The 26,434-nt window shown below is 41.6% G+C and overlaps 1 protein-coding gene across 6 annotated transcripts in view; it reads right to left on the reverse strand.

The window, feature by feature from the left end:
• Positions 1–26,434, reverse strand: part of LOC137764148 (RE1-silencing transcription factor-like) — a 190,924-nt gene that overhangs the window by 14,085 nt on the left and 150,405 nt on the right. For 4 of the 6 annotated variants that reach the window (XM_068542881.1, XM_068542880.1, XM_068542883.1 and 1 more), the window contains one exon: positions 3,978–4,881. In XM_068542881.1, the coding sequence (XP_068398982.1) occupies positions 3,978–4,881 (904 nt within the window). Of the gene's footprint in view, positions 1–3,977; positions 4,882–9,869; positions 10,257–10,905; positions 11,053–26,434 lie in introns of those variants that run through there. The other 2 variants (XM_068542885.1, XM_068542884.1) reach the window with 2 other exon arrangements.

Below are 26,434 nucleotides of genomic sequence, written 5' to 3' on the forward strand. Positions count from 1 at the left end.
CAAAATATACTGAAAAAAACACCTTGACAATCTGTTTTTGTCTATTTTTTGGCCACAAGATAATAAGTATGACTTCAGGCAAGCCTCCTCATCTATAACAGTAACACTACCTTCATTTTCTAGAATTGTGAGAATTTAAGATAATACATGTAGAGCATTCAACCCGTGCCTGGCACGTAAAGCCCTCAATAAACACCATTTATTATCTTCTCTATATTATACTTTACAGTAATAGATGTATTTAATAACATGGGACAAGGAAAGGAATAGACAGTGAAAAAAAAAAAAAGAATGTGGTGATAAGTGTGAAATGTGTTCCTAATAACTGTTCAGCTGTTATTAGCTGGTACTATAGATTAGACATAAATAGCTCATGGTAACAGAATGCCTACTTTAGCCTGGATGAATTTTAAGATAGCTTAAAAAATGTTGAATGTATTTTTGTAAAAAAAGATACATAATTGGCCAATAAGCACATGAAAAGATGCACAGTATCATTAGCCACGAGAGAAACTAAATCAAAACCACAGTGAGATGAAGATTTCACACCCACCAAGATGGCTATAATCAAAATAACAGATGTTAACATTTATTTGTTAGGTTGTGGAGAATTTGGAACCCTGATACAGTGCTTGTGCGACTGTACAACAGTGCAGCCACTCTGGAAAACAGTTTGCCAGTCCCTCAAATGATTAAACATAATTACCATATGGCCTAGCAATTCCACTTCTAGGTGTATATTTACCCAAGAGAAATAAAAACATATGTCTACACAAAAACTTGTATATGAATGGTCACAGCAGCATTACTCATAATATCCAAAAAGTGGAAATAATCCAAAAATCCATTAACTGATGAATAGATAAACAAAATGTTGCTTACCCATACAAGAGAGTATTATCTGGCAGTAAAAGGAAAACAAGTACTGTACATAGGACATGGATGAACCTTGAAGACATTATACTACGTGGAAGTAGGTAGCCACTGAGGGCCACATATTAGATGATTCCATTGATATGAAATGTTCAGAACAGGCCAATCTACAGTGAATTGTATGGTACATCAATTGTGTATCAGTCAAGCTGTTACCAAAAGAAGTTAACAGAAAAAAAATTTGATACCCTTACAGATTAACATGAAGGATCAACTAAGGATAATTTACTTTTAAATTCTTCGTAATGAAACAAATTGCTTCTGCCTGTGCAACTCACCAAAATAGGCATAAATACTCTAGAAGCGCTAGTAATTTATCAGTCACACATATGGGCAAAAACGTCATCTTTTAAAGTAGAATTTGTGAGGACTTCCCTGGTGGCGCAGTGGTTAAGAATCCACCTGCCAATGCAGGGGACACGGGTTTGAGCCCTTGTCCAGGAAAATCCCACATGCAGCAGAGCAACTAAGCCCGTGCACCACAACTGCTGAGCCTGCGCTCTGGAGCCCGAGAGCCACAACTACTGAGCCTGCACACCACAACTACTGAAGCCCGTGTGCCTAGAGCCCGTGCTCCACAACAAGAGAAGCCACCACAATGAGAAGCCCACACACCACAACAAAGAGTAGCCCCCGCTCGCTGCAACTAGAGAAAGCCCGCACGCAGCAACGAAGACCCAATGCAGCCAAAATATAAATAAATAAATACGTTTAAAAAACAAAAAATGAATGCACTATAGTAAAATTTGTGAACTGGTTAGATATCAAAACCACAAAATGAAAACTCTTTTGATTGAAGACTCAAATGGAAATCCTCAGCCCCCTACCGTGATGATTATCTATAAAAAGAGACTCAGAAGTTTGAATCTTGGTTGTATGTGACCATGGGCACATCACTTTAGGCTATCAAGCCTGAAGTTCTCCCTCAGTAAACACCCAGTTTTCCTCAGTAAATTGTTCTGAAGATTAGCAGAGAGTAGAAGAAAGCACCTAACACTGAGCACTCAATACAGGAACATAAGACACCCACTAAGTGAACCTGAAAAGTAGGCTACCTAAGTGAGAAATAAGAAACAAGTGATTCCTGCTGATGATCACTTCTTATCTCCTCTGCTCTTCAGCACTAGATGAATTAATTTTTGCATAAATACAATTTTCAGAACCATGCGTTTAATACCACTGATACTCTCAGAATTTACATAATCAAAATACTATCCTTCTATTTATACACCAACAAATTGTTTTGAAATTTTTTTCTTTTAAAAAACCACAAATTAGGTAATACTGGGGGAAAAAGCTTTTTAAAAGTATTAAGACAGGGACTTCCCTCCTGGTGCAGTGGTTAAGAATCCACCTTCCAATGCAGGGACGTGGGTTCAATCCCTGGTCCGGGAACTAAGATCCCACATACCACAGGGCAACTGAGCCTGAGCTCCACCAACTAATGAGCCCGTGTACCACAACTGCAGAGCCCACGCGCTCTGGAGCCCCTGCACCACAACTAGAGAGAAGCCCACACACCGCAATGAAAGATCCCACATGCCACAACTAAGACCCAACACAGCCAAAAAGAAAATAAATAAATAAATAAATATTTTTTTTTAAAAAATGTATTAAGGCCAGGACTTCCCTGGTGTTGCAGTGGTTAAGAATCCGGCTGCCAATGCAGGGGATACAGGTTCGATCCCTGGTCCAGGAAGATCCCACGTGCCACGGAGCAACTAAGCCTGTGCGCCACAAATACTGAGTCTGCACTCTAGAGCCCACGAGCCACAACTACTATGCCTGCGTGCTGCAACTACTGAAGTCCGCGCGCCTAGAGCATGTGCTCCGCAACAAGAGAAGCCACCGCAATGAGAAGCCCGCGCACCGCAGTTAAGAGTAGCCCCCGCTTACCACGACTAAAGAAAGCCCATGTGCAGCAACCAAGACCCAATGCAGCCAAAAAATTTTTTAATTAATTTAAAAAACGCATAAATAAAAAAATTTTTTAAATAAAAAATGTATTAAGACCAAATAAGTTTAACACTAAAATGAAATGAGATATGTACAACCAATGTTAGCTATGTAAGTCATAACCTTATTGTGGAAATAGCAACTTTAATGTGGAGAAAAAGTTCAGTAATGAATGATGAAGTATATAAAATACAGCCATTAAAATTAGTCACCTAGACCGTAATTAAGTGAAAAGAAACCACTATAAGAAAAAAAATTAAGAAATGGCAAAAAGTAGAGATCCTATTTAAAAAAAAAAGTATACATAAAAAATTGGAAATATAAAACAAAACTGAAATTTTCCCAGTTCTCTCCATTTTCCTTTTTTTTTTAAATTCTAAAAATTCCTTAGGGCTTCCCTGGTGGTGCAGTGGTTCAGAATCTGCCTGCCAATGCAGGGGACATGGGTTCAAGCCCTGGTCTGGGAAGATCCCACATGCCACGGAGCAACTAGGCCCGTGAGCCACAACTACTGAGCCTGCGCGTCTGGAGCCTGTGCTCCGCAACAAGAGAGGCCGTGATAGTGAGAGGCCCGTGCACTGCGATGAAGAGTGGCCCTGGCTTGCCACAACTAGAAGCCCTCGCACAGAAACGAAGACCCAACACAGCCATAAATAAATAAATAAATAAATTAAAAAAAAAAAAAAAATGAGACCCCTTAATGAAAGTCAATTTAAAAGTGAATAATTAAGGGGTGTTGGGGAGAAATGGGGAGCAACCACTGAGAGGGGTTTCCTTTTGGGGTGAAGATGTCCTAAAATTGACTGTGGTGTTGGCTGCACAAGTCTGTGAACACACTAAAACCAATGCATTCTAACTTTCAATGGATGAATTGTGTGGGAGTGGAGTACATCTCAATAAAGCTGTTATTGAAAAAAATGAATTGCCAAATATGACAAAATATTAATAACTGTTGAGTATAGGGGATGGGGACCCATGGGTGCAGTGGGGCATTCTCTTTACTTCTGAGATGTTTGAAATTTTTCACATTTTTAAAGTGTTTCATTTGGGGGGTAGAGTACACTTATAAACAAGATAGGTCCTCTTACCTGTATGAGTTCGAACATGCTGAACATAATTGTTTTTTCTGTCTGAAAAATAGTTGCATTTTCCACATGTGTATACTTTCCTTGGAAAATGGTTTCTCAAGTGTTTCCTCCAGTGATATTCGCTTACTGTGGTGTACGTGCAAATGATGCACTTGTAGACTCGCTCATTGTCCCCGGCTCGGGTGTGGTGTTTCAGGTGAGCAGTATAGTGATCATAGCGATTGGTATTGTAGCCACAGCGGTCACAGCGAATGGGGCCCTTGGAGAAATCTCCCTCTTCCCCCGTGGAAGAGCCGCATTCCCTGGCTTTGGCTTGCTTCTCTGCACTTTCTTCCACAAAAAATTTCTTGGCACTATGAACTCGGATGTGATGCACAAACTGTTCTTCAGATTCTGCTTCATACTGGCATGGTTTACAGCGAAAGGGCTTGGTCTTCAAGTTCTTGCATTTGTCCTCTGCTACAGGTGTTTCCCGAGGAAGATCTTTATTTGCGCTGTACGGTTCTGAGGCAGCTGACACCTCAAACACAGGCCGTGGTTGGACAACACTGAGTTCCAAACTCTCCAGTTCCATGTTTTCCAGCCCACTGGGCTCGCCTTTTACCTCAGGAGACTCCTCGAGTCCTTCTCCATCACTATCTGAAAAGTTGTTATCCCCAACAGGCATCAATTCTGCCATCTGTCTTTCTTCGCCAACCAGGTAATCACAGCAGCCGCCGTTTACTTCCCCAGTTAAGGCCACATTTGCCAACATGATGAGCTGAGGCGCAGCCAGTTCAGCTCTGGACAGATCAGGCAAGTCATACATGTCATTAGGCAAGGCCATGCCCATGGTGCCACTGCCGGTGAACAGACCTCCTCCTCCGGAAGACTGCCCCATTACCTGGGTGGCCATAACGGTGTTCTGCATTCAAAACAAAACAAATAACACGAAAGCACCAGTTTAAACACAACTTTTACTGTTCTAAAACCACAACATCACTGTAATTCTTCGTAACTTAAAAAAATACATTTTCCCATATAATCTTTAAACTCAATCAGCCTCATTAACTACTGAAAATAAGCCTTTACAATATTTTGTAATTCCAAATTCTCTTTACTGCAGTCATCAAAAAAATTTCTATGACCCCCTACAAGAAATTCTATCAAGTGTTTGACACAACTCATCCATCTACTAGGTCTACCACTGGCTTGCCTTCCCTCAAGCACTTTTACTTTTTCTAGTGGAAAAATATAAGTAACCTTCATTTTTAGTGCTAATTAAAATTTTATTCTAAATTCCGTATATGAACAGTAAACTGCTGTCCTCTCAAATCCCCCTTCAAAAGTTTACTGGTCTGAATCAAAAAGGGGAAAAATCCAAAAGCTACCTGTGCATTTATTAAGTACAAACAGCCTGAAAAGCAGAAGCCTACAGTTAGTGAATTGAAGTTCATATGAACTCAACTAACTCCAAAAGAATAAACTACAGTTGACCTTTGAACAAGAGGGTTAGGGGCACCAACCCCCAGTGCAGTTAAAAATCTGCATGTAACTTTGGGCTCCATAAAAACTAGACTACCAATAGCCTACTGTTGACCAGAGGCCTTATGGATAACATTAACAATCAGTTAACATATATTTTGTATGTTATGTGCATTATATAATAGTGTACAAGATGAACTGTGCTTATCAGTATCTTTATCAATATTGTATTATATGATGCAAAATACTGTAGATGTTATACGTATTACTAACACTAGGTATCAAAACAGAAAAGATAATGTGAAAAAGAAATTCATACTTATTTACAGGTATAACGATTAATGCACCGATAAAGAAGCAGCAGCAATATGATTGCTTTATGGTAGTCTATTGTAATCAATAGGACTGCTTCACAGTAGCCTAGCCTATATGCAAATGAATGAATCACAAAATTTTTAAGCATACAGTATAAGGCATATTCATAATATAGTATTGGAAATACTGTTTTGTTTTAAAAAACTGCATACGTGTGATGATAGGCTGATACGCTTTCTCAAATTATAATAGGCATACTGTATTTTAATGTAAGTATTTAAAAGCAAAGTTATACAGCAGTAGAAAAACTAATACATTATTAACTTCATATTAAATATCACCTTATACCTTTGTACAAGTTTTGCACACAATGAATACTTAGGTAATGACGATGATGACACAATGTCTCCCAGCTCTTGCTATACGAGTACTAGATTTTCACAAGACACTCACACACATACCCAACAGATAAGTTTATTAACTGAATGGCATGATTATTTACTATTCATTAAGTGGAAGTGGATCATCATAAAGGTCTTCATCCTTCTGTCTTCAGTTGAGTAGGGTGAGGAGGGCGGGGAAGAGGAGGGGTTGGTCTTGCTGAGTCAGGAGTGGCAGAGTGGAAAGAGGTAGAGGAAGTGGAAGGGAAGGCAGAAAGAGGTGCAGAGGCAGAAGAGGTGGAGGAAGTGGAAAGAGGCCGGCACTCTGTGTAACCTGAGGGAAATACATCTTAATTTCTGTCTGACTTTTTTGCTTTTCCACTTCTCTAAAAATGTTTCTATAGGGTACTAATCCTTCTTCAACCACTGGCTTTAGTTTTAGTGTCTGTATCACACAAGGGTCCAAGTCATAAAAGAAGTCAAAAGTAGTCTTCAACAAAAGGAACCCTGCTGTCAGACTGTCTAATGTCAATTTGTTTTCTGGCACTGCTTCTTCCATGTCTTTTTCCTCATCACCTGGCACCGGCTCAGAAGCACTTATCTCCAAATTGACTTCCATTAATTTCTCTGGTATGGTGTCTATTAGCTCTTGAATATTCCCAAGATCTGTATCTTGAAGCCCTTCACCGCCCCACCCCCATCTTTTTGCCATACCCACAATCTCTTTCATGACTTCCTTGATTGGCTGTCGTAAATCCTGTGAAGTCATGCACAACATCTGGACACAGTTTTCTCCAGCAAGAATTTATTGTTTTAGGCTTGATGGCTTTCACAGCTTTTTCTATCACAATGATGTGATCCTTCCAGACTTTCATGATGTTCTATCGGGGTTGTCTTTCATAGCATTGACAATCCTTTCATAGAGTACCACACGTAATGAGCCTTCAAGGTCCTTACAACACCTCGACACAGGCTTCATTCAAAGACGTTGTGTTGGGGGACAAGTATACCACTTTGACACCTTCAATGTTGAACTCATGGTTCTAGGTGGCCAGGGGCATTGTCCAATACCAAAGAACTTTAAAATGCAGTCCCTTACTGCAAGGTACTTCGTGATCAGGGACAAAGCACTGATGGAACCAATCCAGAAAAGTGTTCTCATTGCCCAGGCCTTCTTGTCGTACAACCAAAATAATGGCAACTGGTGTTTATCTTTTTTCCCTTTAAGGATAGTGGGCTTCAGGAGTTCCCTGGAGGCCTAGTGGTTAGGATTCCAGGCTTTTGCCGTGGAGCAGGTTCAATCCCTAGTCGGGGAACTGAGATCACGCAAACCATATGGCGTGGCCAAAAAAAAAAAAAAAAAAAAAAAAAAGGATAGTGGGCTTAGCAGCTTTATAGATAAGAGAAGTCCTGATCAAAAAATCAATTTGCACAAAACATGTTAGTCTTCAATCAGCCTTAAATCCTGATGCTCGCTTCTCTTTCTTACTAATGGATGACCTTTTTGGCAATTTTTTCCAGAGTAGGGCACATTTCTCTGTGTTCAAAACCTGGTTTAGGAAGACAGCCTTTCTCTTTAATAATTGTGTTCACGGCATCTGGGAACTCAAAGCCGGTTCTGGTATCTTGATATTTTTTTCTAAAATTACCAAACTATCCTCTGCTGGCATTAAATTCTCCAGATTTAGAAACTTCACATTCCTTTTGCTTTAAGTTGTCATATAACTTCCCTTTTTCTCTAATCATATTAGACTCTATAGGTATGCCTTTCTTATAGTAATACTATACCCACGTAAAAGATGCATTTTCAATATGCGATAGAAAGGCATTTCGCAAAAAATGCAAGTCTTTCATGTCTGCTGGCAAAAATGCAGAGACAGTTTCCAAATGTCCTTTTCTTTTTTTACAACAATCCTTACACTGGACTCATTGATCTTGAAATGGCGGGTAACAGAAACTACAGAACTCAGTTTATGGTACATATCAAGCAATTCAACTTTTTCTTCTAATGTCATGACTTTACTTCTTGGGAGCATTTCCAGCATCACTAGAGCACTTCATATGGGTCCCACGGTGTTATTCAAGGTTTCTGGTATCACACTAAACACGATGAAAAACACTCAGGAACTGCGAGAGGTGAGTTTTTTTTTGTTTTTTTGTTTTTTTTTACTGCAAACACAATTTACTGGAGAGACCAACTGCTCACCCAGAAATGATTAGACTCACAAGACGTTTTGAGTGGAATACCTGCAACACTTGCACTCACCAAAATAGCAAAAAGAGGCAGCTATGAAATTATTACAGTACTACAGTATGGACTACAGTTAATATTATGCAGTTATGAGTTACTGCTGCATCTTTACATTTGTATACATTTCTCTGGACCAGAATGGTGCCATGTGTGGTCTGTGTTCGTGTAATTTTTGATAAATTTTAACTTTTTATTAGATTTATATATATTTTATGGTAGCAAATGATAAAATACACTATTATCTACATATATTTTATGCACTCATGAGGTACCTTTTTCTAAATTTTTTCGATATTTCTAGGTTATGTGTATCATCTGTAAATTTTTTCAAAATGTTGCAAATCTCTAAGAAACTTTCCAGTATATATTTTTTTTAATTTTTATTTATTTATTTATTTATTTATTTAATTTTGGCTGTGTTGGGTCTTTGTTTTTTATGCGAGGATTTCCTCTAGTTGCGGCGAGCGGGGTCCACTCTTCATCGTGGTGCGCGGGCCTCTCACTGTCGCGGCCTCTCTTGTTGCGGAGCACAGGCTCAGCAATCGTGGCTCACGGGCCTAGTTGCTCCGCGGCATGTGGGATCTTCCCAGACCAGGGCTCGAACTCGTGTCCCCTGCATTGGCAGGCAGACTCTCAACCACTGCGCCACCAGGGAAGCCCTCCAGTATATTTCTTGAAAAAAAAATCCACATGTAAGTGGACCCACACAGTTCAAACTCCTGTTGTTCCAGGGTCCAATGTACTCTGAAAACGTACTTAGTACCATTAAAGTACCACTTAGTTTCTTTTTTTGATGATGACCTACTTCAAAGTAAACAAAAGTTACGGACCTTTCTTCCTGTGAAAAGGGAAATTTGGTGTATTCAAAAATACACAAATGAAAATACAGAAACTTTCAAATCCCCTAATAAAATAACTGGACAACTCATCTCCAAATCAGTAACTTTCTTGCATTGCGCTTGACTTGGCCCACTTGCCTGGCGGAGCCATAACAAGATCACCTTCAAAACGTGTTGGGGTTTTTTATAAACTGTCTTAACCACGCTACTTTCCAATCTAAAAGGTGTAATTCTCAAATTAGGTGTTCTCCTGCAAATTAGAAAAAGCAAAATAGGTGGCAAAGGCTAAAAAAAAATGTTAAACCCAAAATACAAAAAGTAATCCGTCTCACCCAAGTGCATAAACACAAACCGGTTGAGTCATAGGTACCAACAAAAGTTGGAATCAAATGCCATCACACAAAGCAAACGCTGTCCAAGGGTTTAACATAACAGCCCAGACTACTCGGTAATTTCTAATTCTTCCCAAACCCTCACTACCATCCCCAAAGGGATTTTAACGTTGGTCGGGAAGACTGTCCAAGCACAGTCCGAAAGCCCAACGTGCTGCGCGAATTCCTACGTGCTGCTGCCACCAGCGCCTGCCTCGGCGGCGGCATTCCTAACTGAAATAGGCATTCGGCCATTTTCTCAAAATACGTACCAAACACAAAGCAGCTCTTTGCAAACTCGGGAGCTCTCGCTTCCTCTCGGCTCGGCCCGCTCACGGCACCACTGACACACCAGTTGCCGCCACACTCGTCCTGAACCTTTCCCTGGGCTCCCCAACACTAAAGACTGCAAGACGGGCAAACTCGGGGTGCCGCTGGGCCAAACCAAGTCTTCCCCAGTCCAGGCTGCCCCCTCCTGCCCCGCGCGCCCGAGTCCGGGAAGAGGGAGGAAAGTTACCGCGTCGCCGCCGTCCCGGCTGCTCGCCGGCCCCAGGCTCGCCCTCCGCAGGGGGCCGAGGAGCCGCCGCGAGCGCCCTCCCGAGGCGCCGGGCCCCGAGCGCCGGAGGGGGCCCCCCGCGCCCCGGAAGTTTGCGGGTTCACTCCCCCACGGCGCCCCGCGGGACGCGCGCCCCGGCCCCGCCGACGGCGGCGGCTAGGTGGCCCCGCGCAGAGGGCCCCGGCGGCGGGGCGGCCCGAGCGCAGAAATCGCTGTCCAGCCCCATTGGCAGAACCGCCCGAGCCCCAGGCTGACTCAACCCTCCCGGCCGCACTCAGCGGCGCCTTCCGGCGAAAGGGAGAGGCCGCAGAGGGAGGGGGCGGGAGGACCGCCGGCAGGCCAGGAGCTGCGGCGAGACCTGGAGCAGGAGGAGCACGAGAGGAAGTTTCAGAACTAGGGCCCCAAGCAGCTCCGCTCCTGGCCTCCCGACAAGACTCCCAGGGACGCCCGGGCCCGCGCGGAGGCGGCGGCCCGGCCTCAACTGGGGAGGGGGTCCCGGCGCCGCGCCGCTCCCCACCAATGCCCCCGGCCCAGCCCCCGGACCGCGACGGTGTAACCCGATCCCGCTCAGCCGCCAGTCCCCGCCCGACGCGGCCGCCACCGCTGAAGCCACAGTATCTGCAAATCAGCCCTGGACAGCGCCTCGCTCCGCGTCCTTCCGCGCCCTCCCCCTCCCGCGGCCACCGCCGCCACGACCGCCCGGCCGGCCCGCCGCCCCCACCCGACCGTCTCCCAGACCGCGCCACGCTTACCGGCCTTCCTGGGCGAGGAGGGGCGACGACCCGCGTCGCCGCTCCTTCTCGGACTACTTTTCTTTGTTGCTGGAGTTTCGGGGGAGGGGAGGGAGAGGGCGGAAAAGTTGGACGCTGGGGCAGTCGAGGCCCACGAAGACCCAGGAGAGGGGCTGCAGAGAGTGTTCAGGCCTCCGGCTCTCGCCCTGCCGTCCCGGCCGCCGCCGCCGCCGCCGCCTGGGGCCCCGGGCCTCGGCGGCGCTTGCTCTGCTCCTGCGCCGTGAGCTCTCGGGAGCCGCACATTCCAACACAGGAGGCTGCGCCGCGCACCCGGCCCGCGCCGCCGCCGCCGCCGCCACTCCCGGGACACGCCCCCTCCACCGCCCGCGCGCGCCCGCGGGACACGCCCCCTCCACCGCCCCCGCGCGTGGCCGCCTGGCGCGCCCCGCCCCTGGATGAAGGAGGTTGCTCTGGGCCCCGGCGGTGCTGGGGCCGCGCCCACGGATAGCAGACCCTAACCTCCCCAGACCCCCAACTCTGACCCTTAGGTCTAAAGAGAAGCGAGCCCGCCTCCCTTTCTTGATTTCCATCATAAACATCAGAAAAGTTAACTCCCAGCCCTGGCGTGCATGCATGAGAACAACACTGTTAAAAGAAAAATGTATAAGCTTTGTCACCCTCCCTTTCAAGTCTAAAGTGCTTGAAAATACCTTTCAGAATCTCTTCAAGTCGCCACCCTTAACTAATTAAGCTTCGTTTTAAGCTTCTACGTAAAAAATGCCTTCCAAATTTTAAACTGTAAGCCAAAAAAACGCAGTTAGTGAGTTGTGAAAAGAAAATATTTCAGTAAGGTCGTGGATTCAAAATTGTGAGAACGAGGACAGAGGGGACAAGTCCCTAGACGTGGAAGGTCATTGCTGAGCCTTCAAAGCACTATTTCAGTGTAGCTAGTAATTACCCTCAAATTACAGAGGGTATAGAGGGTGGTGAGGACGTGGAGGCTGCTTCCTGAGCAAGTTTTGGAGAGTAACCTGCTTCCACGTTTATAAAGTGGGGTAACCCATGCATGCTACCTGGTACATAGTAATATGCTAGAGAGAGAGAGAGAGTAGTTTCATGCCCCCTTCCCTTCTTTTTGTACCAGAAATGCCTTAGATGTCTTAAATAGCAGCTGTCCTCAGAAACTGAATGGCTCCCTTAAACCCCTTAGTGTGGCATTCGAGGTCCTGACTACCCAGATCTAGATAAGTTGGACTATCAGCAGTTTTATAAAAGAGGTAGGTAGCAGCAAGTGCTTTGGGGGTTCTTAGAGGAGGGAGATAGTTTCTAACTAAGAGGATCTAGAAACGTCACAGTAGATGATTATCTGATCTGGCCTTGAGAACTGGGAGAATTGCAACAGGTAGAAAATAAGGGAAGGAACATTATACACAGTGAAAACAGCAAGCTCAAAAACCTACCTGAGACTTCCCTACCTCCTTCTCAGGCTCCCCCAGTTCCTTCTCTTTAAAGTTCCTTCACTTTCTTCTCTTAGGAGAGAGCTTCCAGACTCTCTGGTCTACTCCTCAGTAGACCTCTTTTCCTAACTGTTGACAATGTCATTAATTAATGCAATGTCAGATGCAAAATGGAATGAAGGTCCTATGGTGCTTAACCACCAAAGGTTTTGATACTTAATATCAAATGCAAACTCTCCCCGTGAATCAAGAAGTATTCACCTTCATTGATCCCAAAAGAAAAAGAAAAATGCAGAAGGGACCGGTAAAAAAAAAGACAGAGAATGGGGAGTGGGGGGAGGGTAGAAAGAATGAAAGGAAGGAAGAAAGGAAAGAAGGAAGAAAACCTTTGTAGGCCTGGTAATAAACTTTTTTTTTTTTTGGCCACACCACATGGCTTGCAGGAATCAGAGTTCCCTGACCAGGGATGGAACCCGGGCCCCTGGCAGTGAAAACACCAGGTCCTAAACACTGCACCACCACGGAATTCCCCAAACGTTTCTACATTTATTCACTTTAAAAAAATTTTTTTAAACTAAAATCTAATTTGAGGATGCATGGGTTTTTTAGATGCTGTAGCCCAGGGAACAATTCTGTCCTCTATCAAAGCCCTCAAAAATGTTAACATTCTTTCCCTTTTTCATGTCCAAAAAGGCAACATCTCTTTTTAAACTTACTAGATAAATGTCCTTCATTCCTCAGTCTGACTGCTTACTGGAAATGTTTTATTAATTGGGAATTTATTCCCACATATTGTGATGCAAATAGATGAATGGCAAATCAGCGGCTGCATTCATTTAAAATTAGCGGAGGCCCTTGTTTAAGAGATGGCATATTCAGAGTGACCCAAATTATCATGACATGAAGGCCACAGGTCAAATTCAAAGCCAAGTTACAAATCAATAGAAACTTTCCATGGAGAAGCTGGTTCTATAAACTAATTATTAATTGTTTTCAAGAAGCTCTCTATTACTTTGCTGCATCCAAAATTTAAGATCTTCTGCAAAATAAAGACTTTAAACTGTCACTGATTTCTGGTTTTTAAAATCTGAGCCCATGGATTCTTTCCCAGAAATTTAATTCATCATTTAAAATTTTTTAATTATCATATGTTCTTAGTAATATTTTTCTCTAGAGAGTCACTTCATAAGTTTGGTTAAATATTGTTTTGAGCTTCTATGCTTTTTATTCCTGACCATGATTTGCTTTTTCTTTAGGAAGAGCTCAATTTGACTGAGCTCTTTTTAATGTTACACTGAAGTTCAATAATCCACTTTAAAAGTTACATCTTACTCAAGGTTTGTGTTGATTAAAAATTAGGGTACAACATCTCCATCCTGATGTTGAAACGTTATGGTTCCACTATCACTATCACCAGCCAAAGAGGTAACATTGGACGAATACCTGGGGCCTTTCTCCCATTCTTCCCTACATTTCCAGCTTGCACCTCCAGGAGTCTCCTCCAGATATAACTGATCCTGTAGGGATTAAAATCTGGCTCTGAAATTTGTGTTCTCTGAGTCAGCACAATTTCCATTTCTCATTTAGTTCACAGTGACTTACAATAACTTAACAATAACTTACAATAACTTACAATAACTTAACAATAACTTACAGTAACTTAAAATATTGCGTTGTGCTCTCTACAATCTTATTCTGAAACTTTTGGTGACGGTAACAAAAGTTGTGATGGATTTGAGACAGAAAAGGAAGGGGGCAGGGCACAACAATTAAAAGAATGATATAACCATTACGAAGATCAGGATATGGCAGAAACGGGTTAGAACCTACTAGGCCAAAGATGGCAGAAGATTAGATTTCCAGTAGACTTTGAGCCTCATTATATGTTCATTGTAATACATTAGCATGCTAAATGAAACACACACAGGTGCCATCACAGTTCCAAGGCTGACCATAAAAGGCCAAAAAGTGGGTGGTGCCCCAATTCCTGGAAATCCCTGCCCCTTCTCCAAGATAGATAGAATATTCCTCCCACTTGTTAGCCTTTGAAATTACCCAGTCCATAAAAAGTAAACACCTGCACACCCCAGGGCCTCTAGCCTTCTGAGACAGCCCCCACTCCATCTATGGAATGTGTATCTCTCTAAACAAATTTGCTTTCACTTTACTCGCTCTTGAATTCTTTCCTTCGAGAAGCCAAGGACCCTCACTTGGCGCCCGTCCCAGGAACTCACTGGAGACCTGGGACATGACCATCCTCTCCTGCCCCATTTTTCCGGCAACAGATTAGACAGTGCACTGGCCAGATAGGCTAGAGAACGGTTTCTCCTTCCCTATGTTGCTTTGAGAAATCACTGCTCTTGACTTTCTTCTGTAAAATGAAGAGGTTGCACTATTGATGGCTAAAATTCTCAGCAGCTTAGAAGTCTAAGGTGATTTTTTTTTCAATTAGTTTTTATTGGAATATAGTTGATTTACAACGTTGTGTTAGTTTCTGCTGTACAGCAATAAGGTGCTTTTTATTCTGTTAAAATTTGAATCTTGGGCTTCCCTCGTGGCGCAGTGGTTAAGAATCCGCCTGCCAATGCAGGGGACACGGGTTCGAGCCCTGGTCCAGGAAGATCCCACATGCCGAGGAGCAACTAAGCCCGTGCACCACAACTACTGCGCCTGTGCTCTAGAGCCTGCGAGCCACAACTACTGAAGCCTGCTCGCCTAGAGCCCGTGCTCCGCAACAACAGAAGCCACCGCAATGAGAAGCCAGCGCACCGCAAGGAAAAGTAGCCCCGCTCGCCGCAGCTAGAGAAAGCCCGCACGCGGCAACAAAGACCCAATGCAGCCAAAAATAAATAAATGAATTTATTTAAAAAAAAAAAGAATCTTGTGCAGGTATTTCCTAGAACATATACATAATATATATATACTATACATATTATATATAATATATATTATATATATTAGTTCAATATACCTGGCAGCCCTAGTTTCTTCTTTGTAGCTTCTTCTGACCTCTGTGGGGAGACCCACCAGTAGGCCTTGAGCCATACTGGCTTCAAGACTGACGGTGTCTGAAGACAGGGATTTAAGGCCTGGTCTAGTGCTGTTGATGGCAGCTTCATCTACCCTCGCTGCCAGTTGGGCCCCGACCTTTTGTTCTGGTTCTGGTAACTGGAACACAGTGTCTTATCCATGACAGTACCTGCAGCTTGAGCCACAGAGGTGTTCCCTAAATGCTGAGGGATGGGAAGGAGGTGAGCAAGGGAGCTCTAGAATGAGATGGGATCCTTCCTGCCTCCTCATGGAGCCCAGACCACATTTGGAACTACTCTCCCCTCGCTCCTCTTCCCTTCACCTCACTGGCCTCCTTGAACCCTGGCTACTCTCCCAACTTGCTGTTCTTTTTCTGAAAGACTATCCAGTACCTCTCTGTCCATCCCGCTCACTCCCTCCCCTCCTGGGTTCGATGTTATCTTCTCAGTGGCCACACTCTTTAATAGAATTACAGCCCTATTCCCTTTACACCCAATCCTACTGTCCTTCCCTGCTTTGTTTTTCTTATTAGCATTCATCACTAACAAACATGCCATGTATTTTATTTATTCATTTTATTTACCATTTTATTGTTTATCTTTCCTTACTAGAACCAAGGTGCAGAAGAGCAGAGAAATTAGTCTTTATCTCCAGTGCCTATAACATGGTAGTTGCTCAACATGTGTTTGTTAACTTTACAGGATCCTAGCTTGGTGTCACAGTCTCAAAATGGGGCCCCTCATACCCCCATTGGTACCCCCAGTTCAATATCCGTCACAGACTTTTCGCATGCTAAATGCTGGCCTGCCTCTTTGAATGGCCCCTAAAATATCTCCTTTTCAATAGCTATTTGTTGAATGGACAAATAAACGCTCTCAGATCACCGGTCCCTGTGTGCTGCCTTCCTGTCGAAAATCTCCCTTCCTGCTCTTCTGCATATTGTATTCCTAACACACTCCTAGTTCCACACACCAGTCTTTCCTTGGATTTTCCTTGGTAGAATTTAAGAGTCCATTTGGGCCTCCATTTGCCCCTGTTTTTTTGTTTTTTGCCTCTATTTTTTTTGGCCATACCACATGGCATGTGGGACTCTCCCTGACCAGGGATCGAACCCGTGACCCCTGCAGGGAAAGGGCAGAGTCCTACTCACTGGACCGCCAGGGAGGCCCCTTGTCTTTTGTTTTTTGGCCACACCACCACTACTACGCGGCTTTTGGGACCTTAGTTCCCAGACCAGGGATTGAACCCAGGCCCTCGGCCGTGAAAGCAAGGAGTCTTAACCACTGGACTGCCAGGGAATTCCCTGCCCCTGTTTAAATACAAGCCACACCCCTGTCCCTGCACAGCCCTGCCCCTCCCCTGCATTCCGTCTCTTTGTTCTGGCCTTCCCTATTGTCCTTTTTCCCGGAATCCTCCCTCCATGTCATATGCTGACCACAAAATGTCGCAACTGGAAGAGATCTTAGAGGTCCAAGCTCTTGTTTTATAGATGAAAAGAGACAGGCCTGCAAGCATTTGGCTTGTCCAGATTTGCACAACTAGTCAGGCCACGGCCGGAACTTGGATCCAGGGACACAGATTCCCAACCGGTCCAGTGCCCTTCCCACGTGCCTTAAATTCTCTTCACTGGCAGCAGTCTGACCTCACCTAAAACATCTTTTACTCTTTTGGGCCTGATGAATTACTTTGTTCAATGGCTATACAGATAGTGTATATCTAAGGTAAGAAGTCTCTTCAGATCCACATTTCCTTAACTCTTAAGCCTATTTTAAGGTCAAGATTACCTTCTGGCAAGGGAAACCCCTATTGTCCTCCATTGCTTTTAAAATACTCATGCCCCAGCATTGACATTGTAACCTACAAAGCTCATTGTCAATTTAGGGGAAATGGGACTTGATTCAAAAGACGACTTCTGGCAGTCTTTCCCTTCCTCCCAAAAAGAGACAAAATCTTCCAGAGTACCATGAGAGGTATACTATTGTACATACTTTTTCTATCCTTTCTGACCTGACCATGAGGACCTGAAGAGATAAAGAATTGTGTTGTGTGTTCTCCACATGATCTTATTTCTGACACAGTCAATAAAATCAAACAAAGTATTTATATCAACCCAGCCAAAGCTAAAACCAGGTGCTGGTTTTATAAATAAATGTTTCTTCAATGGACATTTCCTTATTTGTCTTCAAATAATCACTTAACCTACCAGAATGGCTAAAAGTAACATAGCTAACCATGTAAGGTGCTGATGAGGAAGCTGAGCAACTAGAGCTCTCATCTATTGATAATGGAAATGAAAACTGGTACAACTGATAGGGTAGGGGGTCCCCAGAGAAAGAGAACCAGGCATGGCTTTCCCGACATAAGAGAAACTAATTTGGCCTAAGCTTTCTGCATCTCAGCCTGGCACAACACTTGCCTCAGTAATTAATGATCTTAAGGGAAATTAGGAAAGAAAGGAACAAAGGAAAAACAGTCAGGAAACAATAGTTCAGAGATAAGACGAGTTTAGTTCCTCCTCAAGGGATATAAATAACAATCTGTTACATATCTTTGAGTTCTGCAGGAACCAAGGCCCCTACCCAGGTGGAGGATGCAATGATGATATTGACCTTTTCTGACTTCTATCACCTAAAGCTTGGACTCTGTCAACCTATGTCCCAGTTCTGTGTTGAATTCTCTGCTCTAGCTCCTTCAAGAATATGTATGTACCTTTAGCTAAAAAGTTCCCCAATTTTGCTGTTTGGGAGACACTGCTTTGGGAGACATCCCAAGTGTTCTCCTTATTTGCTGCAAGTAATAAATCCTCACTTCTCCCAATCTTTGGCTTGCTTCTGTCTTTTGGCTCAACATCCCCCAAAACAACCATTCTGGAAAATAGTCTTAAAGTTTCTTATAGAGACACGTAGAATACAATCTAGATATGCCATTCCAGGTATCAACTGAGGAGAATTGAAAACTTATGCCATGCAAAAAACCCTATAGATTAGTGTCCAAGAACTGAAACAATCCTAAAGCCCAGCTGGTGAATTAATAAACAAATTTTAATACACTCATACAAAAGTGTCTAGGAGTTAAAACTTTTCCCATAGAACTCTCCTACGCTATTGGTGAGAATGTTAGTTGGTGCAGCCACTATGGAAAACAGTATAGAGGTTCCTCAGAAAACTAAGAATAAAATTATCATATGATCCAGCAATCCCACTCCTGGGCATATATACCAACAAAACTATAACTCAAAAAGATACATGCACCCCTATGTTCATAGCAGCACTATTCACAATAGCCAAGACAGGGAAGCAACCTAAATGTCCATTGACAGATGAATGGATAAAGAAGATATGGTACATATATACAATGGAATACCACTCAGCCCTAAAAAAGAATGAAATAATGCCATTGCAGCAATTTGGATGGAGATAGAGATTATCATAGTAAATGAAGTAAATCAGAAAGAAAAATACCATATGATATCACTTATATGTGGAATCTAAAATATGACACAGGGACTTTCCTGGTGGCGCAGTGGTTAAGAATCTGCCTGCCAATGCAGGGGACATGGGTTTGATCCCTGGTCCAGGAAGATCCCACATGCCACAGAGCAACTAAGCCCATGCGCCACAACTACTGAGCCTGCGCTCTAGAGCCCACGAGCCACAACTACTGAAGTCCACGCACCTAGAGCCTGTGCTCCGCAATGAGAAGCCCGCACACCAAAATGAAGAGTAGCCCCCACTCGCTGCAACCAGAGAAAGCCCGCACGCAGCAATGAAGACCCAACACAGCCCAAAATAAATAAATAAATAAATAAATTTCTTAAAAAAAATAAAATAAAATATGACACAAACGAACCTATTTAAGAAACAGTAACAGACTCATGGATATAGAGAACAGACTTGTGGTTGCCAAGGGTGGGTGGGGGTTGGGGGAGGGATGGCAGTGGGAGGTTGGAGTTAGCAGATATAAGTTATTATATATAGAATTGATAGACAACAGATTTCTACTGTATAGCACAGGGAACTTTATTCAATATCCTAAGACAAACCATAATGGAAAAGAATATTAAAAAAAGAATGTATATATATGTATAAGTGAATCATTTTGCTGTACAACAAAAATTAACACAACATTGTATATCAACTATACTTTAATTAAAAAAAAGAACACCAACAACAAAAACTTTTCGTGTACTCATTCTTTCTTGATTCAGGTCTTTTTTTTTTTTTTTTTTTTTTTAAACAGCCTCTGTTTTTGTTTTTTATTTATTTATTTATTTATTTATTTATGGCTGTGTTGGGTCTTCGTTTCTGTGCGAGGGCTTTCTCCAGTTGCGGTGAGCGGGGGCCACTCTTCATCGCGGTGCGCAGGCCTCTCACTGTCGCGGCCTCTCCCATTGCAGAGCACAGGCTCCAGACGCGCAGGCTCAGTAGTTGTGGCTCACAGGCTTAGCTGCTCCATGGCATGTGGGATCTTCCCAGACCAGGGCTCGAACCCGTGTCCCCTGCATTGGCAGGCAGATTCTTTTTTTTTTTTTTTTTTTTTTAATTTAATTATTGTAAGGTTGATTAATATGTATCTTGTTGTGTTTCTCCTAGGGTTTATCCTGTATGGGACTCTCTGTGCTTCCTGGACTTGGGTGACTATATTCTTTCACGTGTTAGGGAAGTTTTCGACTATAATCTCTTCAAATATTTTCTCAGACCATTTCTTTTTCTCTTCGTCTACTGGGACCCCTATAATTAGAATGTTCATGCATTTAGTGTTGTCCCAGAAATCTCTGAGATTGTCTTCAATCTTTTCATTTTTTTTTTTTCACACACACACACTGTATTTTATTTTTACAAGAGATAAATAGACTGACACCAAGCATTGTACATGGATGACCACAACAAAAGCAACGATGATTGCAATTACCAAACATGAAACACACTCATACTATGTCATAATATTGACATTCAGTCCAGTAATCCTCCACTGTAACAGCTCCTTTACTTTGCAGTGAAAATTGATTTGTATATTCTTTGCCTCTGAGTCCTTGTGGGATTTTTTTTTTTTTAAATTCAGACAGAAAGTCACAAAAATTATACTCATCCTCATCAGTTCACTCAGTCCCATGTAATTAATTTTTTTTTTCATCTTGATCTTTTGTTAGCACTTTTATGAGTTCATCAGTTTTTCATTAGAGTTCTGAAAATGCTTATTCATTCAGTTCAGCAGTACAGTCAGTTACCAGAAACCTGTACTTGTCAGAGTCTTTTCCATGAATTTCTTGAAGATGGAACCCTTTTATAGGAACATATTTGCAAAATCATCAGAGTACACCCAGAACTGTATGTAAATGACAAAAGACTTAAAAATGACCACGGTTAAAGATTTGATGAAAGTTCATAATAATGCAGTTGACAAGAAAATTAATTATTTCTGAGATATACATTTTAAAGTAATAACTAGGATTATTACTTATAACATTATACCAGAACATATAAGATTTTTAGAAATTTCATGTAATGTCTGAAACATTTATATTAACATATTTCCATACATATTTCCATACAAATACAAATATAAGATTTTTAGAAATTTCATGTAATGTCTGAAACATTTATATTAACATATTTCCATACAAATAACCCAATGAAAGTTTAGTATTAGTTGTTTTGTTTGTTTTTTTATACTGCAGGTTCTTATTAGGCATCAATTTTATACACATCGCTGTATACATGTCAATCCCAATCGCCCAATTCAGCACACCACCATCCCCACCTCACCACAGTTTTCCCCCCTTGGTGTCCATATGTCCATTCTCTACATCTGTGTCTCAACTTCTGCCCTGCAAACTGGCTCATCTGTACCATTTTTCTAGGTTCCACATACATGCATTAATATACGATATTTGTTTTTCTCTTTCTGACTTACTTCACTCTGTATGACAGTCTCTAGATCCATCCACGTCTCAACAAATGACTCAATTTCGTTCCTTTTTATGGCTGAGTAATATTCCATTGTATATATGTACCACTTCTTCTTTATCCATTCGTCTGCTGATGGGCATTTAGGTTGCTTCCATGACCTGGCTATTGTAAATAGTGCTGCAATGAACATTCGGGTGCATGTGTCTTTTTGAATTACGGTATTCTCTGGGTATATGCCCAGTAGTGGGATTGCTGGGTCATATGGTAATTCTATTTTTAGTTTTTTAAGGAACCTCCATATTGTTCTCCATAGTGGCTGTATCAATTTACATTCCCACCAACAGTGCAAGAGGGTTCCCTTTTCTCCACACCCTCTCCAGCATTTGTTGTTTGTAGATTTTCTGATGATGCCCATTGTAACAGGAGTGAGGTGATACCTCATTGTAGTTTTGATTTGCATTTCTCTAATAATTAGTGATGTTGAGCATCTTTTCATGTGCTTCGTGGCCGTCTGTATGTCTTCTTTGGAGAAATGTCTATTTAGGTCTTCTGCCCATTTTTGGATTGGGGTGTTTGTTTCTTTGATATTGAGCTGAATGAGCTGTTTATATATTTTGGAGATTAATCCTTTGTCCATTGATTCATTTGCAAATATTTTCTCCCATTCTGAGGGTTGTCTTTTCGTCTTGTTTATGGTTTCCTTTGCTGTGCAAAAGCTTTGAAGTTTCATTAGGTCCCACTTGTTTATTTTTGTTTTTATTTCCATTACTCTAGGAGGTGGATCAAAAAAGATCTTGCTGTGATTTATGTCAAAGAGTGTTCTTCCTATGTTTTCCTCTAAGAGTTTTATAGTGTCCAGTCTTACATTTAGGTCTCTAATCCATTTTGAGTTTATTTTTGTGTATGGTGTTAGGGAGTATTCTAATTTCATTCTTTTACATGTAGCTGTCCAGTTTTCCCAGCACCACTTATTGAAGAGACTGTCTTTTCTCCATTGTATATCTTTGCCTCCTTTGTCATAGATTAGTTGACCATAGGTGTGTGGGTTAATCTCTGGGCTTTCTATCTTGTTCCATTGATCTATGTTTCTGTTTTTGTGCCAGTACCATATTGTCTTGATTACTGTAGCTTTGTAGTAGAGTCTGAAGTCAGGGAGTCTGATTCCTCCAGCTCCATTTTCTTCCCTCAAGACTGCTTTGGCTATTTGGGGTCTTTTGTGTCTCCATACAAATTTTAAGATGATTTGTTCTAGCTCTGTAAAAAATGCCATTGGTAATTTGATAGGGATTGCATTGAATCTGTAGATTGCTTTGGGTAGTATACTCATTTTCACAATGTTGATTCTTCCAATCCAAGAACATGGTATATCTCTCCATCTGTTGGTATCATCTTTAATTTCTTTCATCAGTGTCTTATAGTTTTCTGCATACAGGTCTTTTGTCTCCCTAGGTAGGTTTATTCCTAAGTATTTTATTCTTTTTGTTGCAATGGTAAATGGGAGTGTTTCCATAATTTCTCGTTCAGATTTTTCATCATTAGTGTATAGGAATGCAAGAGATTTCTGTGCATTAATTTTGTATCCTGCAACTTTACCATATTCATTAATTAGCTCTAGCAGTTTTCTGGTGGCAGTTTTAGGATTCTCTATGTATAGTATCATGTCATCCGCAAACAGTGACAGTTTTACTTCTTCTTTTCCAATTTGTATTCCTTTTATTTCTTTTTCTTCTCTGATGGCCGTGGCTAGGACTTCCAGAACTATGTTGAATAATAGTGGTGAGAGTGGACATCCTTGTCTCGTTCCTGATCTTAGGGGAAATGCTTTCAGTTTTTCACCATTGAGAATGATGTTTGCTGTGGGTTTGTCATATATGGCCTTTATTATGTTGAGGTAGGTTCCCTCTATGCCCACTTTCTGGAGAGTTTTTATCAGAAATGGGTGTTGAATTTTGTCAAAAGCTTTTTCTGCATCTATTGAGATGATCATATGGTTTTTATTCTTCAATTTGTTAATATGGTGTATCACATTGATTGATTTGCGTATATTGAAGAATCCTTGCATCCCTGGGATAAATCCCACTTGATCGTGGTGTATGATCCTTTTAATGTGTTGTTGGATTCTGTTTGCTAGTATTTTGTTGAGGATTTTTGCATCTATATTCATCAGTGATATTGGTCTGTAATTTTCTTTTTTTGTAGTGTCTTTGTCTGGTTTTGGTATCAGGGTGATGGTGGCCTCATAGAATGAGTTTGGGAGTGTTCCTTCCTCTGCAATTTTTTGGAAGAGTTTGAGAAGGATGGGTGTTAGCTTTTCTCTAAATGTTTGATAGAATTCACCTGTGAAGCCATCTGGTCCTGGACTTTTGTTTGTTGGAAGATTTTTAATCACAGTTTCAATTTCATTACTTGTGATTTGTCTGTTCATATTTTCTATTTCTTCCTGATTCAGTCTTGGAAGGTTATACCTTTCTAAGAATTTGTCCATTTCTTCCAGGTTGTCCATTTTGTTGGCATAAAGTTGCTTGTAGTAGTCTCTTAGGATGCCTTGTATTTCTGCGGTGTCTGTTGTAACTTCTCCTTTTTCATTTCTGATTTTATTGATTTGAGTCCTCTCCCTCTTTTTCTTGATGAGTCTGGCTAATGGCTTATCAATTTTGTTTATCTTCTCAAAGAACCTACTTTTAGTTGTATTGATCTTTGCTATTGTTTTCTTTGTTTCTATTTCATTTATTTCTGCTCTGATCTTTATGATTTCTTTCCTTCTGCTAACTTTGGGTTTTGTTTGTTCTTCTTTCTCTAGTTTCTTTAGGTGTAAGGTTAGATTGTTTACTTGAGATTTTTCTTGTTTCTTTAGGTAGGCTTGTATAGCTATAAACTTCCCTCTTAGAACCGCTTTTGCTGCATCCCATAGGTTTTGGGTCGTCGTGTTTTCATTGTCATTTGTCTCTAGGTATTTTTTGATTTCCTCTTTGATTTCTTCAGTGATCTCTTGGTTATTTAGTAACGTATTGTTTAGCCTCCATGTGTTTGTCTTTTTTACGTTTTTTTCCCTGTAATTCATTTCTAATCTCATAGCGTTGTGGTCAGAAAAGATGCTTGATATGATTTCAATTTTCTTAAATTTACTGAGGCTTGATTTGTGACCCAAGATGTGATCTATCCTGGAGAATGTTCCGTGCGCACTTGAGAAGAACGTGTAATCTGCTGTTTTTGGATGGAATGTCCTATGTATATCTATTAAATCTATCTGGTCTATTGTGTCATTTAAAGCTTCTGTTTCCTTATTTATTTTCATTTTGGATGATCTGTCCATTGGTGTAAGTGAAGTGTTAAAGTCCCCCACTATTATTGTGTTACTGTCGATTTCCTCTTTTATAGCTGTTAGCAGTTGCCTTATGTATTGAGGTGCTCCTATGTTGGGTGCATATATATTTATAATTGTTATATCTTCTTCTTGGATTGATCCCTGGATCATTATGTAGTGTCCTTCCTTGTCTCTTGTAACATTCTTTATTTTAAAGTCTATTTTATCTGATATGAGTATAGCTACTCCAGCTTTCTTTTGATTTCCATTTGCATGGAATATCTTTTTCCATCCCCTCACTTTCAGTCTGTATGTGTCCCTAGGTCTAAAGTGGGTCTCTTGTAGACAGCATATATATGGGTCTTGTTTTTGTATCCATTCAGCCAGTCTATGTCTTTTTGTTGGGGCATTTAATCCATTCACGTTTAAGGTAATTATCGATATGTATGTTCCTATGACCATTTTCTTAATTGTTTTGGGTTTGTTTTTGTAGGTCCTTTTCTTCTCTTGTGTTTCCCACTTAGAGAAGTTCCTTTAGCATTTGTTGTAGAGCTGGTTTGGTGGTGCTGAATTCTCGTAGCTTTTGCTTGTCTGTAAAGCTTTTGATTTCTCCATCGAATCTAAATGAGATCCTTGCCGGGTAGAGTAATCTTGGTTGTAGGTTCTTCCCTTTCATCACTTTAAGTATATCATGCCACTCCCTTCTGGCTTGCAGAGTTTCTGCTGAGAAATCAGCTGTTAACCTTATGGGAGTTCCCTTGTATGTTATTTGTCGTTTTTCCCTTGCTGCTTTCAATAATTTTTCTTTGTCTTTAATTTTTGCCACTTTGATTACTATGTGTCTCGGCGTGTTTCTCCTTGGGTTTATTCTGTATGGGACTCTCTGCGCTTCCTGGACTTGGGTGGCTATTTCCTTTCCCATGTTAGGGAAGTTTTCGACTATAATCTCTTCAAATATTTTCTCTGGTCCTTTCTCTCTCTCTTCTCCTTCTGGGACCCCTATAATGCAAATGTTGTTGCGTTTAATGTTGTCCCAGAGGTCTCTTAGGCTGTCTTCATTTCTTTTCATTCTTTTTTCTTTAGTCTGTTCCGCAGCAGTGAATTCCACCATTCTGTCTTCCAGGTCACTTATCCGTTCTTCTGCCTCAGTTATTCTGCTATTGATTCCTTCTAGTGTAGTTTTCATTTCAGTTATTGTATTGGTCATCTCTGTTTGTTTGTTCTTTAATTCTTCTAGGTCTTTGTTAATCATTTCTTGTATCTTCTCAATCTTTGCCTCCATTCTTATTCGGAGGTCCTGGATCATCTTCACTATCATTATTCTGAATTCTTTTTCTGGAAGGTTGCCTATCTCCACTTCATTTAGTTGTTTTTCTGGGGTTTTTTCTTGTTCCTTCATCTGGTACATAGCCCTCTGCCTTTTCATCTTGTCTATCTTTCTGTACCTGTGGTTTTTGGTCCACAGGCTGCAGGATTGTAGTTTTTCTTGCTTCTGTTGTCTGCCCTCTGGTGGTTGAGGCTATCTAAGAGGCTTGATGGGAGGCTCTGGTGGTGGGTAGAGCTCTGGCAGGCAGATTCTTAACCACTGCGCCACCAGGGAAGCCCTTGATTCAGGTCTTTTGAATTCAACTGACAAAAGACAGATTAACAAAAGATAACATTCAATCACCATATTTTCGTTAAGGTATGTAGAGGGTGCGCAGAAAAATGTGACTCAAGGGGCAGTTAGAATTTAGGGCTTATTATATACCATCTTAATGGGGAAGGGGAGGGAGAGAAACACTTATGGGGAAACAAATGAGTTCTCAATAAGGGAAAGGGAGGGAGAAAGGGCATTCATGGGGAAACAA

This window comes from Eschrichtius robustus, chromosome 4 (assembly GCF_028021215.1).
Source record: "Eschrichtius robustus isolate mEscRob2 chromosome 4, mEscRob2.pri, whole genome shotgun sequence".
NCBI classification, from domain to species: domain Eukaryota; kingdom Metazoa; phylum Chordata; class Mammalia; order Artiodactyla; family Eschrichtiidae; genus Eschrichtius; species Eschrichtius robustus.